This window comes from Panthera pardus, unplaced genomic scaffold (genome assembly GCF_024362965.1).
Source record: "Panthera pardus isolate Hobbes unplaced genomic scaffold, ASM2436296v1 HiC_scaffold_8, whole genome shotgun sequence".
Taxonomy (NCBI): Eukaryota; Metazoa; Chordata; class Mammalia; order Carnivora; family Felidae; genus Panthera; species Panthera pardus.
In genome coordinates this window covers 116,409,160-116,425,889 of record NW_026527013.1, presented here as the reverse complement: position 1 = coordinate 116,425,889, position 16,730 = coordinate 116,409,160, and the positions used below count along the sequence as shown (strand labels likewise).

Sequence of the window (16,730 nt, the reverse complement as noted above, 5' to 3'; positions counted from 1 at the left end):
TGATGCTCATTTTGCTCTATCTTGCTTGAAATGTTTCCAGAGAGATGAACTTTGGTGGAAAAGTCCAATGGTTCAAAGGAGAAGACCAATAATGTAGGAGCTCCTTGTTTTTCTAGAAAAACAAGTAGGTGAATTGAAAGAGAAATCAAGAAACATCACACCCCTTTGACAAACAGCACACACACTAAAATGGCACTCCCACTATGGATGAGGAAGATGGACAAATGCTGAAGTCTTTTTCTCTTTGAGGCCTGAGGGAGGGGCCAAGGGGAGCACAGGAATAGAGGGTTCAGAGGTCAAGGTTAGAAACAGAAGACTTGCCCTAAGACTCCAGCTGTGCTGAGGTGACATCAGCCAGGAAAAGCATAGAAGTCAAAGCTCATTCTATCTTATTCCACAGCCATTTGGCTGGAATGGTGATCAGTGCATTGCCTTGGCTTCAACAAACACTGGGCCAAACCCAGCTTTCTTCGTCAGCAGAATTTGGAGGCAAAATAGGTGTCCTTCAGTTTAACTGTCTCTGTGGAAGATTAGATTTCTAAACATCAGTACTCTACTGAAAAGATTGGATGTAGACCTAACCTTAGCATCATACGACACAGCTTTGCCTACAAAAGGAAATAGGGATTGGATCAAGTTCTTGATAATTTATGATGTTAGAGTTTCTCTGAACCTATAGTAAATGCTAGATATTTAGAGTGATTCCTGTTAATTTCTTCCTCCCCAAATCAGGAGGCAAATATTGGGATCTATCACCATGATGGGTGCTGTGGGAGGTTCAGGGGTTAGGAATATAGATTCATGACTGGACTTCCTTGGTTAACCTCAGCTCTGCACTCACTGGTTATGTGTACTTAAGAGATAATGTATGTAAAGTATATGTAAAAATAGATAATATATGTAAAATGCTTGAAGACTTGCTAGATAGGTATTATTCATTCATTGGTAGTAGTCACTCATCTAGTGTTGTTTCAAAATCTGGATTAGGAGAATCAAAGAAACTATTTTGAGATTACATGGAAAACTGTTTTTAAAAACTACCATCATTTGCAGCTGTTTACTTGGGTAAATCAGACTTTTGCTTACACCAATTCAACAATTAATTGGATGCTTAGATTAACATGAGACTATAAAGTGTGACCCCAGTTTCATACTTTCCTGTTCCTCAAAGCAGCCTCTTTATTCAGAGTGATTGGCTTTATAATGAGTAAATGTTAAACATTTTAAATAAATAAAATGCCTGTTTCTCATGTGTTGGTGTAATGCAAAAGATTTTATTTGAAAATAGGCTCAGCTGGGATGGGAAAAGAATTTCAGAGCCTGAGTCAATGGAAGTTGTTACAGAGGAAAAGATTGATAGATGTAAATACCTAAAGTGTAAGTGTTTTATGTGTCAGCTAACCACATGGACCAAGTTTAAAGATCAGTGTCAAATGGGGATTTGATTGTAAAACAAATATAAAAACAAAAAATGTATGCCTTAATATGTAAATAGGAAAACAGATGATGCAGAAAAGAAGAAATATTCATGAAAGAATTACTAGGAATTTTTTAATACAAGTTAAAGCAAGGAAATAACACCGTCCACCCAACAATTTGCCAAAAATTCAACATGAATGATGACAAGCCTGAAAAGGCCTCAGGAGATAGATACACATATGCTGTTGATAAATGGGAAATCAATGTATCTTTTTTGAGGAGCCATCTGATCATCTGAATCAGATGTCTAAAAATGTTTATAGTCTTTGACATAGTAATTCCATGTCTATATATCCTAAGCAAATACTCAGAGATATAATCAAATATCAAGAATATAAATATTGAATACTTTTTTTTTTTTTTTGCATCATAGCAAAACACTGAAACAAATCTAAAAGTCCAACAGTAGATGAATGATTCAGTCGATTATGGCATATCTATAGCATGGAATTTTTTTTTTTACAGTCATTACAAATGGTATTTTGGAAGAATTTTGAATAGCATGGAGAAATAGTTACGTTAATAAGCAGAACATAAAACTAGACGTGCTATATGAGCTATATGGATGGAGAAAATGCTACATGAAAACACTCCAAAACATAAACAGCCATTATGTGCAGGTAGTGGGATAATGGACGACTGTTAGTTCCCTTATCATTTTTCTGTAGTAAGCACAATTGTTTTTTATCAGAATTGGACGTGATTTTTTTAAAAAGAGCTTAAAAGCGTTGTTAAGCAGGGTTTCAAGTGCTTTTTAAAAATTTAAAGAGTTTAAAGGTATAAATAGTAAACTGCTGTGAGCATAGAAATCTAGTTTCCAGTTTTATCATAAGTGTATATAAGCGGTGAGTCACTAGCGTCTGAGCAGGAACTTGAAGACTTCCCTTGCGAATAAACTCCGTGAGTTTTAGTGCGTGTAATTTTGGGTACTTCATTTAGCCGTGCAGAATTCTTTTTATTTTCTGACGTTTGGTCATATTCCAGATAACTGAGATTAATAGTAAACTTGAGTACTTGTCGGGTCAGGTTTTATTCACGGTTTTGTTTTGTTGTTTGTTAGTTTGTTTGATTTTACCTAAATAATAAAATGAAAAGTCTTCTAGAGACAGTGAGGCTGATGTCCCTTTCAGGGCCTGTGCTTGAAAGCGGTGGGGACGCAAAGTCCAAAAGAAGAAGTTGCTTGCCAGCTCCGTGTCCCAACGCCAGTAACATCAGCCTGTGGAACATCCTGAGGAACAACATAGGGAAGGACCTGTCCAAGGTGGCCATGCCGGTGGAGCTGAACGAGCCGCTGAACACCCTGCAGCGGCTCTGCGAGGAGCTGGAGTACAGCGAGCTTCTGGACAAGGCCGCACAAGTCCCCAGCGCCTTGGAAAGGATGGTGAGGAGTCACTCTTCCGTCTGTGCTGTCTGGCCCCTGCTCCGGAGTCACCCGGCCCCTCGTGGGGGGCCCGGCAAAGCTAAGACGGGCAGGGTCAGAGCTCCCTGGCTCCTCTGGTTTTCTTTTGGATTATCCTTGAAATGGGTTCATTTCTCACCAACATCTAGTTCCCCTGTGCCTGGTTATTTTCAGTCACCTCGATAAGATTTGCCATGTGGGGGAGCTTCTCTGTGACAGTTGGTGCCTGTGGGTAGTTCTGCTCTGTGGTTTTACGCTTCCTTTTTCTCCAGAACCTTCCAAGTGATGGTTCTGTTATGCCTGGCTGTAAAACATTGTCTTGAGGGCTGTCTGCGTGTTTATTTTTACTATCCCGGGTGGACAGAATTTAATTTCTTGTGCTGTTTTTCTTTTCCAGGATAAATTTCCCTTGAGAATGTTTTTATTTTGGGAGTTGTCCCACTAGCAACTAGATTTTTGAAAAATAACATTCGGGGTTTTTACGTAAGAAACATTATTGTTCCACCCCCACTCGTATTCTGTAGAGTAAGTTTTTGTTTTTTTTTCAAAAGCTCTACTTAGAGCCTAGAAACAGTGGTGTTTCTCATCCTTCTCCTGTCTTATGGGGTGGAGATAAGGGGACCATGGTTATAAGATGATGGCCAAATCAGCCCTTTCTGTGACGAGCTGAATTTGTTCTTTGAAAATGAGTATTCTTTCCTCTTTTTGCTCCCTTGTATGTTACCTGTTCCACAGTAAGGTCATTGTTTGGATGGGAGGCTGGGACTTCAGTGTCTTCCCCCAAATGCAGAGTCTCTGTCCTGGGTGTTTACTGATGGGCCATATCGGAGTCGGCACACCCCCTGGGCTTCATGGACCTAACCCTAAGTCATCCTCGCACTGATGGAGGACACCATTCTTTTCTAAATTCTAAGCAGTCCCTAGTTTTGACCCTCATTAAAACTTCATTATTTTAGTGATTTGAAGATGAAGGGGAAATCTAACTATGGATGAAAGAGACATCCTGCTGTAGGTCCACAGTCTCCAGGGACTTCTCCATCAAAGAGACTTTCTTGATCCTAATGATAATAAGAGGAGAGAAAAAAACAAGCTGCGTGTGTGTGTGTGTGTGTGTGTGTGTTTTATCTTCTTTGTTACCCTTTCCCAGAGAATTTCTGCTGAACAAAGGGAGGCAAGTAGCTTCTAAAGCAAGTGTGAAAAGTCAACATTCGTGGACAGCTCTTTTCTTTAAAGAAAAGATTGGCTTTGAAGATGAAAATATTCTTCAAGGTGTTTCATTCTTGTGGCGATTGAGAGCCCCTTAGGATGTCAGCTGATTGATTGGTGGAATTGACCTTGAGAAGGAGTTTGAGGGAAGGCTTTGCATTCAAGTACAATGCATCTGGAAGGGAAAGTGCAGGAAGGCATTGTGCAGCAACCCCGTCCCTGGGTGGTTTACTGCCCTGCAGGTCAGCTCATGCCCCTGAATAGATTCTCTCTCATGTTGCCTCAAAGGAGGATGCTTCATTGTGCCTGTTCCCTCCCTAACTTCTCCCCCCCACCCAGCATTATGGATGACACCAGGTTCTGTCATAAATGTTGTTACATTTTATTTTATTTTAAATTTTTTTTAATGTTTATTTATTTTTGAGACAGAGAGAGACAGAGCATGAGTGGGGGAGGGGCAGAGAGAGAAGGAGACACAGAATCAGAAGCAGGCTCCAGGCTCTGAGCCATCAGCCCAGAGCCTGACGCGGGGCTCGAACTCACGAACCGTGAGATTGTGACCTGAGCTGAAGTCGGACGCTCAACCGACTGAGCCACCCAGGCGCCCCACTGTTGTTACATTTTAAATTGTGAAGGTGATTCAGGGTCGATCCAACATTCCAGAGAGACAGTGTGAACTTTCTTCAGCCAGTAGAACACATATGGGGAAGCAAAGAGAAGAGCAGATACCTGGACTTTGAGAACAAAGACAGAATTGAGCTTCCTGAACTGAGTTTTTATAAGCTAACCAGATGCTCTGCAGTATTCTATACTGTGAGTGGTTAAGGTGGGTCCTATTGCAGAAGGCTTAAGAAAAGTTATATGACTAGTGAAAGACACTCAGCTTCCCTCCCCCCCAGCCCCCCCCCCCCCCACACACACACAATATAAGAAACCTCATGAAATGTGCTGGGAAGGGGAGACATTGGGATTGTTAACTAGGTTCAATGTTCTGCACCCCACCCTTTGCCAAAAAAGGCAAAAAGAATAACGCGTCTCCTTGGTGCCCCAAAAGGAGAACTTGATGGTGACAGCCTCACAGTGAGTGCTTATTTCATGTTTACCTATAGTTTTTTCCTTCCTTTATCTTTTGATTTTTCATTTTTCCTCCCAGAAAGCAAGACACTTTTAAAGGCACTGTGCCCTGTCCTGGGACTTGTTACCCAGACAGGGAATTACTATCACAGATTTTCTTTTGTCAAAATGAGTTTGTAGGTTTCTACAGTATCAAATTAGGAAGGGTTGCTTGTTCCTGGATTGGGGGAAGTTTGGCTTTTTTTATGCTCTTCTTCTTTCTCCTTCCTGAAAATCAGGATTCTCAGATTTCATCAGGTTTAGAGGTACTGAACTTAACAGCTCAAAAACAGGGTAGATCCCTTGGTAAATATCATGCTCTTGAAAGCCTCTTTTTAGGCATCAGAACAGATGGACAGTTTGAAAATGTTTGGTTCACTGGTCTCTAGGCTAAGATGGACATTATTTAAACCTGCAACTTTAAGCCAAAGTTAGTTTGGTGGTCTCTAAACCAGAGACAAATTGTTGGCTTTCCAAAACAAACCATAAAGAGAGAAATAAAGGTTTTATTTTGTTCGTGTGTTTGTAAAACGATTTCTTGGAGACCAAGAAATAATAAAGTTCTTTCTTCCTTCTCCTCAGGTGTACGTGGCAGCCTTTGCTGTATCAGCATATGCATCTAGCTATTTCCGAGCTGGGAGCAAGCCCTTCAATCCTGTTCTTGGAGAAACCTATGAGTGTATCCGCGAGGACAAAGGCTTCCGGTTTTTCTCAGAGCAGGTGGATATGTACCCTTTCTGTTTGTTATGTACACCCTTTTCGTCCACTGGTGCTAGAGGAGTTGCTTACGCCTTCTATTACATCTGCTTTTGAAATATTTATTGTCCACTTTTCACTGGCTTTAAGCAACTTAGATAATTACAGTGCCTTTACACATAAAGAGAAGGAACGATTTCCCTTCACCTGAAACCTAGTTGCCCCCAGGCACATGACGGTACTAGCAGAGCTGAGCGAGCCTTTGACCATAGGCATCAACAGCACCCTTTGTGTAAAGTCATAGTGAGGCAACTTTTCAAACTGTGATTTAAGGTTTAAAGTAAGATGCCCCCTTACTCATTGACATTGTCCTTCTAGAGGATGAATGCCCCCATCAGAATGGATAGCATCAAATAACGGCATTATTCTTGATTCCATTTAAGAGGAACCATTCATTCATGTATTTATTTAATCACTGAATCTTTCCCGAGCATGTCACACATATCCAGCCTTGTTCCAGGTGTGGGGAGACTGCAGTGGGCTGGGGGCTGGGGTCAGTGTCGGTCTTCCTCTAATAGATGAACATACTTTATACTTATGTAGCCTGAGTTCCTTGAGGTTCCATGAGACTTGCCCACCTAAGCATTAGCAGGTAATAATATTTAGGAACAAAGACCAGGGTCTCTGGTGCTGGCCTAGGTTCAAATCTCAGCTCTAGCTCTCAACAGGTTTGTTTGTAACCCAGCGCAAATTACTTAGCTTCAGTTTCCTCCTTAAAGTGGAAATAGTAACAGTGGTACAGACCTCACACTGCTTTGTGACAGTTAAATGAGATGCTCTCTACAATGCACTCGGAACGGTGTCTGATACATGGAGTATAAAGCCTTAGATGAGTGTCTGCTGTCATTATTATGACAGTGTAGTTGGTAATAGCGGAATATTGGGAACCTCTCAAGGATCTGTCAATATGGAATTATTTCGCTAAGATAGGATGCATTGATACAGAAAATAAAAAATAATCCTCTCACCCCTGCTTATGACAGTGACTGGACACGTCCGCCCTCTGTATGTCCCTAAATGTTAGCCCAGGAACATGAAACACAGTTGCTTCGCTACGTTTCTCTCCTCCCAATTCTTAGAAAACTGAGGAAAAGTGGGTGGGTTGCTAGAATATTGCTTTCCTTCCTGTTGTCTTGCTGCCCCCTTTATCAGTGGATTTCATTTGGGGGATAGGAAAGGAAAGCTGGTATAGCTGACAGACTTAAGAGTATGGTGCTTGTCTCAACTAGAAATTACAAGCAGTGTTCTCTGAAACCCAAAGGAGAATGAATATACAATAATCCCAAAGCACATTTTTAGTAGATTGCCAATTAGAAGCTAAAACAGGAAATTAAACACTGATATTGGGGATGTGGGGGGTTAAATCAGTAGTTAAAAGGATAAGATAATTAGATTCAGATTCAACTGGGTTATTTAAATACTAATGCTAAAATGGAATGAGAATAAATGAAAATATAATTTGGTTACCATGGCATTATATGCGTTCATGCGAAAAAATAAAGGCCAAAAATAGCCCGGACTACAGCAGACAATCAGGACAGGATGAGTGGTATAAGGAAAGAGTTAGTAACGTGAGCTGGTGTAAAGCTGAGCTTCAATCCCATGAGCCCCTGACAAGGCAGGGCCAAATTCTGGATCTGCTTGTGTACCTCCAGGGGTGCCATGGAGAGAGAAAGCAGAGCTCCTGGGCACATGGGCACAAAGACAGAAAGAGCATTACATAACTTCGTCTTTGGTTCCGTGAAATGGATCCCAAAGAAATAAGCAAGAAAGAGATCTAGTCATTGTTAGTAGCAGAAGGTGTGCTCGATGTAACGTAGACCTGCTTTCCAACCCTAACCCCACCACATGCTCTGTGTGTGGCCTTGTACGAGCTACTTAAACTTTCTGAGCCTCAGTAGTGTCTTTATAAAATAGGAATGATTGTGCTTAGCTGCGATTCATAGGTCGCAGTAAGGCTCTAGTGAAATAATACACTGAGATATAAAATACTTGCACTGAAGATGGTAAACGTTCAGCACGTGGTTATTGCTCTCATATTTAGAGGCAACTTTTAAAGTGCTTTCTAATATGCAGCGTCAAGAATAGTAAATAAGATATACTGTATCTATTCCACTAATTCAAGTGGTTTGAAGAGGGCATCCTGTCACTGGCGAGTCTCTGACAGAAAGTCAGCCACGAGGCGGCCGGGAGTCCTCACAGCTGACGTCCCTATGGTAGCACCAGCAGTCCTGCTCACGATGGAGCCACTTCACCCGTCTGGAATTTAGCCTATGGCCTCAGATACCCAAGAATGGATGAGTCTTTCAGGCACAGACTCACTCTAGCTAATCCTTTAGGAAACTGATATATAAACAAGAGTGCTGTTCTGTGCATTTACTATAAAAAAATAGACCTCTTACGGGGACTAGAGGGCCTTGGTCGCATGACCCAGCATACTTTCGCCATAAACAGATCACTTGGGAACCCGGAATTTAATCACCAGGTATGTGTACAATAAGAAGGGGAGGTGGCTGTGGAATTTGGTGTGCTCCGCTGCCCGTTGCCCCAGGAGTGGAAAGGGTTTTGTCCAGGGCTCCTTTTCCGGGCCACCAGGAGACTCTTCATTTCAGCCTCCTGCACTCCCCCTCTCACCCTTATTTATGATGACCAGCTGACCCGTTGTGCAAGAAGACCTAATTTAACACATCTAAAGAGCGTGCCAGGGTGTTTGTTGTGTCTCATGCCGGCACCTGCCAGGATGGCCCTTTCTGCTTCCGGCCTAGGAGACAGTCTCCCTTTATGGAGACAGCGTGACTCTACCGTCGTGCATTATATACATGTGATAATACATCAGCTTTCAGAGTTTGGGGCCTTCTTTGCTTTATTACACCTCTCCACAGTGAGTAGAGTTTACCGAATGATTAATAAACTGGGTAGGACCTCCAAATGGGTATTTTAGGGTGGAAGTTTATTCTAACAAGGACCTTGATAGAAACCATGTATCCAAGTGAAAGGACCTGGAAGGAAACTAGGGTAATTCAGCTCTTCCACTGAGTTTTCTAGATTTGAAAAGCAGTGTCTGTCCTTTTCCGGAAGCCTTTGAATGTTGTTGCTTTGTGGTTTGGTTGGGGGTGTGGATGTTCGACCCAGTCAGTGGCCAAAAAATTTGAAGTAATTGCTACTTCGCAGAGTTTGGCTGCATCACAGCTTGCTCCTCTGTATTGTTTCTCACCTAAGTAACCCCCAAATGCAATATGAAAATGACTCATGGGGTCAGAAACCAGAGAAAGCATTTGCTGTTCACATTTTCCTCAGAAAAATGAACTGTTAGGTTTGCGGAGTGCTTTATGCTTTTCGGACTTGTGCAGGATCTTATGTGATCTTCAAAGTACCCGCTGTGTGGCAGATGAGGTGAGGATCAGTTCTAGGCAAATGCTTTTCGGACTTGTGCAGGATCTTATGTGATCTTCAAAGTACCCTCTGTGTGGCAGATGAGGTGAGGATCAATTCTAGGCAAGAAGACAGAGGCCTGGAACATTAGCATCTCCCAGTGCCCTGCACCAGAAATGTTGGAATGTTTCCATTCCGGTGGCCTCCCTGCCTCACCTTTCTTGGAGTCTCTTGTAAGTGTAATTACTCAGAGCTGCCAAGGCCATTGGCTACCAATGGGAATAGAGCATTATGTGCGCCGATCAGACTCTGGGACTTTGCCTGCCATTGTCACTTACACCTTTCATCCTCCAAACCCACATAGGACTTTGTTCCCAGCTCCCACTGTGGTCTGGGGAGTGGCCTTTGTGAATGAGCAACATTCAGGAGTAAGTCATAAACATTCCTGTCCTGTGTTCTAACCCCTGGCAGTTCTACCTTCTCTGGGGAGGAGTTTGCTTTGTGCCAAGAAATGTGATTCAGCCTCGGTTGTCTAAATAAGCTCAGAAAAAGGGGAATTCAAAAATGACTTCCTTTTTCTGAAGTCCTTTCTGAATTCCCCCTTTTTCTCCTCAGGGACTAAGCATCCTGCTGGCAGGTTCTTCCTTACTCAGTTCCCCTGCTGCCTGGCAAAGGGCTAGCAAGCTGGCTCAGGGCTTCATCAGGGACTGGACAGGTCAGAAAACTTGTTTCAGTTAACTTTGCTTCTCTTTTTATACCTTTGGGAGAGGTTTGGTATCTAAAGCATATGCAGTTAAGCTATTACCTAAAAGTGGCTATCCCTGATTATCTGGAACGTCAGCTGTCTGATCACTGTTCGAGTCATTTTTACCATTTATCCCACCCCCCGGACCCTCCTCCTCCAGCCATGTACTGTTGAGAGTTCGTGACAGAAAAGCTGAATGGAGTTACTGAAGGTTACTAAAATGTAAGAGATTCAAATGAAGTCTTTTTTCCTTTGATCTCCAGCCTCAGCCCTTCTTGCTTTTCGGTTACTCATCAAGAGAACCCTGAACATACATTCTTGGACAGACTTATAAATACCACTCCTATCACTTCTCTCCCTGCCCGTCACCCCTCAGTGGTTCTTTGATCTACTAGTAGGCAGAGTTAGTTACTACTGATTAAAGTGGCATCTTATTTAAAGACGTTATCAGAAAGGAAATTCAGGCTGTTCAAATAAAACTAGCAATAAATGGAATACAAGGCAAGTAAACCAGTGCTTTTCACGTCTGGGTCAAGTCCTCGCTTCACGTGTTTTTGTTTCTGTTTTGGCAAGAAGCCACGTGCTTGTCAAACCAGGTGATTAACTCTGAACATGGGGGAATAGAAAATAATTGGCAGTTGCATTCTCCCAAAGATCAGGCCAGCAGCCTTGGCGTCATCCTTAGTAGCTTTTTCTTAGGATCCATATCCTATTTATCAGCAAATCCTGGGGTCTTCCTTCAGAAGCCTTCCTTCCAAAGCCAGCCATTTTCACTGCCTCCCCCACTGGGGCTAGCCTCCAAGCCCAAGCAAAGGCAATCAGTGACTGGGATTGTTGTGATAGACTCGTTCACTGGTCTCTTGTTTCCATAGCCAATTCCTCACCCAACAGCCAGAGCGATTGCTTCAAAATGCAAGTAACACCTGCTCTAAAACCTCCAGTGATTTCCCTTGTCACTTGGAATAAAATCCAAACTCCTGGCCATGGCCCCACAAAGCCCCACCAAGATGCTAGCTCCAGAGAGCATGCCTGTCCCACCTCTGCTCATTCAGCTCCAGGCACTTGTTGCCCCTCTTCCAACATACGGAGTGTTTGCCAGCCCTGAGTAGTGCCCGTGCTGTCTGGGATGCACTTATCCCAGTTTCCCACGTGCTTAACTTCCTTATTTCTCTTAGCCCCAGACCCTTCCACTGTAGAGTCCTGCCCCTACCACCATGTCTGGAATAGCACTCCCGCTTACCATCCCCCCATCCTCACACCTTGCTTTCTTCTTAACGCATGGCACAACTGAAAAATTATGTACTCATTTCTTTATTATCTATCTTGCAATCATGAAGGTTTTTGTTTCTTTTATTTCTCATTGTATCCCCAGTGACTAGGACAGTGCCTGACATATCATATGCTTTTTCTTTTTTTTTTTCTTTCTTTCTACTGATTAGTAAATGACGAATGCTGTGGGAGGAATGGCCACTTGGTCCCTCTTTGCATGATTTCTTACCTAGCACTTGTCCTCTTTTCCACAAGCTGACCTTCAAGATAGGAGGCGAGTCAGGAGCTAGGAAGACTGAAAAATTAGGTCTCTGGACAGCTGCAGAAGTGATGTAGCTAAGGGATATTTTTCTAAATTTAAAAAAGATATACTTACAAAATACACAAATATTGAAATATACTCTTTCCCCATCTGCCTCTCCCCATACCACTTGCCTCTTCTATAAAGTACATTCAAAGCATAAATCAAAAATGATTAGGTTCTAATCAGAAATTATTAATGATTAGGTAAGTCTTGAGATATACAGATAAATTATAAGAATTTTCAACCACTAGGGGAACTCACTGTTTTGGGGCTTGTGGAAAGAAAGATGCATATAAATACCTGCACAATAAAAACCATATATACTAATTTCCTGAATGTTTGAGAATTTTTACCAATTAGAAAGTGCTCTTATTTGATTGGGATGGTGGAGAGGGATGATAAGAACCCCTTTAAATTGGATTTATCCAGTAGCCTGACAGACAGGACAGTGTCTGCTTCAGGACTGGGTCAGTTCAGACTCAAACTCAAAATCCAATGCCTTTCTGGGTTACATCTGGGTTAAGATATAACAGGAATAGAAACTCAATCAAATCCCATACTAAGGTTAGATTGTGCCCATCATTCTCTACTCCAGTAGATTTTAGAAAGATTGCCATCAACAAAGATTAAATTACGAACCTTGAGTTACCCCCTTTCAATGGGCCCTTTGAGTTAGTCTATGCCTTGGTGTAATCTTTTTCCATTTGGCTGACATCCACTGATGCTGGGATTTGAAGAAGACATTGGGAATAGATGTTAGATTTAGAGCATTTTGAAGTCAGTGGGATCCTCAGACCTCATTTTACAAAGAAATAAATGAGACTCAGAGTAGAAGGTCAGACTCCAAAGATTCTTTGTCTAAATATTCTCGAGATGGGAACTTAATGGTGTGCGGAGGCTTTGGGAAGTGACCAGAGCTCAGCCTTGAGAACAGCCATAGAGAGGCAGCTAGGACATAAAGCAAAGAGCATTGGATTTGGAATCAGAAGACCTTGGTGTAAAGCACCACCCCTTGTCATTTAGTAACTGTGTAGCATTGGACAGGTCCTTTGTTTCCTAATTTATAAAATAAGGCGAATGAAGACACAAGGTTACCATGATAACTAAGTGGAAATACTATTCATGAAAAATGGCTAAAATTTAGTCTCCGCCCACTTCATACCGGTGGATGATCCTGACATGTTAATTGTGTCTTCTTTTTGTTTGCAAAGTCACTGGCATTAGTCCTATTTTGCAGATGAGGTAAGTCAGGCCCAAGATGTTTAAAAACTTGCTCAAGGCCATTCGGCCAGTAGATGATGTTGCCTGGTTAGGACCTATATCTATGGAACCCCAAAAGTGCTCCCTTGTTCCCTGACACTTAGTGTAGCACATGGCAGATGTTCCAGAAATGTTTCATGAATAAATACCTGTTGTGAGGAAATATATCGAAGAAGACGAAGACACCAATTTCATTTTCCTGAGAAGCTTTGTAAACTTCTTAAAAGAAATGTGCACCAAATAAATCACTCCCAAAGGCCTTTTTAAGCCAGAAAAAAAACAAATAAGCAAAATCATTGATACTGTGAATGTTGAGATTTACTCATTCAGGAAACATCCTTTGAACCCATGTAAAGTCATTCTGCGAAGCACTGATTCATGTATCTGACATAATAGTTTTAAAAGGTCGAGGTTGCCTATAATTTTATGGGACATATATATGCTTTATGGACTGATAGGGCTTCTTTTGTAATTCATGTGGACAGTATATTTATCCCTGTTTTCTGGGATTTAAAATTATTACAGAAGAGGTTTATAGTTTGTATATACTGTATTTTGCTTTAATGTTTACATTTGGCCCCACCTACAAAATGCCAAATTCTTGATCAAAACTGTGAATCCTGCATTTTTTACTACATTGTTTCTGCAGGAATAAATACGATCGCCTTTTAATAATTTACTTTAACATATGCCTATGTTATGGGGGAGGGGGAACATTCCATAGCTCCTCACCTGCTACAGGGGGAAGGGAGGGGAGAAGTAGGGTGTGGGTGTTGTCTTGCCTCATTTAGTTTTATATGATCCCAAGGTTTAAAAATTAACTCCACTGCTTTCATTGATAGTCCGGAGTGGGTGTGGGGTCGGCAGGGGTGCGGAGGCAGTGGGGAGAAAAGAGGGATGGGTTTGCAACATTTTGTGAGAAAAAGTATCTCCAAAGGAGTTCAATTAAAAAAGAAGACAATGGGGCACCTGGGTGGCTCAGTTAGTTAAGCATCTAACTTTGGCTCAGGTCGTAATCTCAAGGCTTGTGGGTTCAAGCCCAGAGTCGGGCTCTACACTTATAGCTCAGAGTCTGGAGCCTGCTTCGGATTCTGTGTCTCCCTCTCTCTCTGCCCCTCCCCTGCTCATGCTCTCTCTCTCTCTCTCTCTCTCTCTCAAAAATAAGTAAACATTAAAAAAATAATTATATTAAAAAATAAAAAGGAAGACAATGAAGGCCAGCAGAGAGTTGCATTTTAGGAGTTAGGCTTCTAAAGCATGCTGGAAGTAAAAATTGACCTGAAAAATCCCATAGGCACAGAGTGGGGCTACATTTTTTTTATTCATTACTTACATATAAAACCCAGTGGTCATCCCAACAAGTGCCCTCCTTAGTACCCATTACCCATTTAACCCACCCCCCACATCCTCATCCCCATCAACTTTGTTTGTTCTCTGTATTTAAGAGTCTCTTATGGTTTGCCTCCATCTCCATTTTCATCTTATTTTTCCTTCCCTTCCCCTATGATCATCTGTTAAGTCTCTCAAATTCCACAAACGAGTAAAATCATGGGATAGCTTTCTCTGACTTATTTCATTTAGCATAATACCCTCCAGTTCTATCATTGTTGCAAATGGCAAGATTTCATTCATTTTCATACCGAGTTGTACTCCATTATATATATATATATATATATATATATATATATATAAAACCACATCTTTATCCATTCATCCATTGAGGGACATTTGCGCTCTTTCCATACTTTGGCTATTATTGAGAGCACTGCTATAAACATTGGGGTGCGTGTGCCCCTTCAAACCAGCATTTTTGTATCCTTTGGATAAATTCCTAGTAGTGCAATTGCTGGGTCGTAGGGTAGCTCTGTTTTTAATTTTTTGAGGAACCTCCACTCTCTTTTCCGGAGCAGCTGTACCAGTTTGCATTCCCACCAGCAGTGCAAGAAGGTTCCCCTTTCTCCACATCCTCGCCAACATCTGTTGTTTCCTGAGTTATTGATTTTAGCTACTCTGACCAGTATGAGATGGTATCTCATTGTGGTTTTGATTTGTATTTCCCTGATGATGAGTGTTGTTGAGCGTCTTTTCTTGTGTCTGTTTGGAGAAGGGCTACATTCTTAAGAGGTCTGTGGTAACTAAAACCATCCAAGGGACAGCAAATTTGCATCTCCCACCTTGTATCAGAACTAGGATTTATGGTCACTGAGACCTGAAAGATACCTGCCCTGTTGAAATCGGGTCAAGCTGGCACAGTTGAAATGCCATCAGTTAAATGTGTATGTGGCACGGCTCTCTCCCTGAGTTCCTCACCCAGCAGAGTGGCACCTATGAGTGGTTTTCGTATCATGTTCCTTGTTACAGCTGAGGGTCCAGAGCAAGGTAAGAGGAGTCACCTCCTCCCTGGAAACCACTGATACGCACCAAAACTGCTGCCTTTCACCTCTCTCTCTTCCCTCTCAATGTGTTTGGGAAATGTTACTTAGTTTCTCTGGGTTTGGTCTCCTCATGGGTGACGTGAAGGTATTAGGCTAGATGCTCTAAGTATAAGATACTTCACTGAGAACCAGCTAAGTCACAGAAATTTTGAAACATTGTTGTCGGCATAACTCTGGTTTCACTGGTACTGAATCCTAGTAACGGTACATTCGCCACTCACATGCCTGGAGTTACTAAGATAACAAGGAAATCTAACTCAGGAGCCATTTTTCCTTTAGCTTCTTCATTAGTGAATAAAACAGAAATAATGACCCCAGTGACAGAACACAGGGGGATGTGCCATAGTCTCCATTCCAGGGGATTCTCTTTCCTAGAACAAAATTACATTATTTAATGAAGATATTTTTATCTTGACAGAAAATGAATAAAATGTGTATCTTAGCAGTTGGCTAACATTTCTTCAATGACTGTTTGGCTCTTTAAAAAAAATTTTTTTTTTAACATTTTGTTTTATTTTTTGAGAGACAGAGTCAGAGCAGGGGACAGGCAGAGAGAGAAGGAGACACAGAATCTGAAGCAGGCCCCAGGCTCTGAGTTGTCAGCGCAGAGCCTGATGCAGGCCTCGAACTCACGAACTCACGAACTGCGAGTTCATGACCTGGGCCAAAGTCAGATGCCTAACCGACTGAGCCACCCAGGTGCCCTGGCTCTTTTTTTTTTATAGAAACATTATTCTTTTAAAAAATTATCTTGGATCAATCAGTCTTTTAGGTGATTTGGAAAGAGGCTGGGCTTTGTGATACAGAGCTTTCAAAGGAGCAAAATCTGAGCCAGACATTTTAGTGTGGCTCAGAAGTAGCATTCTAAAATATCTATTATCTGACATCTTAATTAAGACATTTGCAGGTACTTTCACAACAGCTAATAGAGATTTTGACATTGGTAGCCAGTGTCAGATTATATGGTTTATGAACAGGCGCCCTTGCATGCCCTTGCTTTTGCTTCACACTTTCCAAAACATCTCTTTATCCTCAACATTTGCCTCTTTGGCTGTTTTTCCCAGAGCTTCCAGACGCTTCCATCACCTGATTTCTTCTTAGGCCTGGGGAATTTGAGCAAATCAGGGCTGAGTGTATCAGGAGCGCCCTCTTGAGGACAGACTTGTTGAAGGAAAACTAAACTTCTCATTCGCTTTGACACTGCACACTGTTACATCTCAAGGCCAAGGGTGAAGGAATGGATTTTATGAGACACGAAAGTCAATTAATTTTTTGTTTTCTGGATTTTACTTCCATTAGGTCAGCCACCATCCACCTATCTCTGCATGTCACGCTGAGTCTGGAAATTTTGTTTTCTGGCAAGGTAATGTGCTAATATATTTGGCCTCCATC

The 16,730-nt window shown here is 41.9% G+C and overlaps 1 protein-coding gene across 5 annotated transcripts in view; it reads left to right on the top strand.

Annotated features, from left to right (window-relative positions):
• The window catches only part of OSBPL3 (oxysterol binding protein like 3), a 178,365-nt gene that overhangs the window by 141,592 nt on the left and 20,043 nt on the right, over positions 1-16,730 (top strand). For all 5 annotated transcript variants that reach the window (XM_019443630.2, XM_019443628.2, XM_019443629.2 and 2 more), the window contains 3 exons: positions 2,610-2,860; positions 5,780-5,917; positions 16,638-16,701. In XM_019443630.2, the coding sequence (XP_019299175.2) occupies positions 2,610-2,860; positions 5,780-5,917; positions 16,638-16,701 (453 nt within the window). The remainder of the gene's footprint in view (positions 1-2,609; positions 2,861-5,779; positions 5,918-16,637; positions 16,702-16,730) is intronic.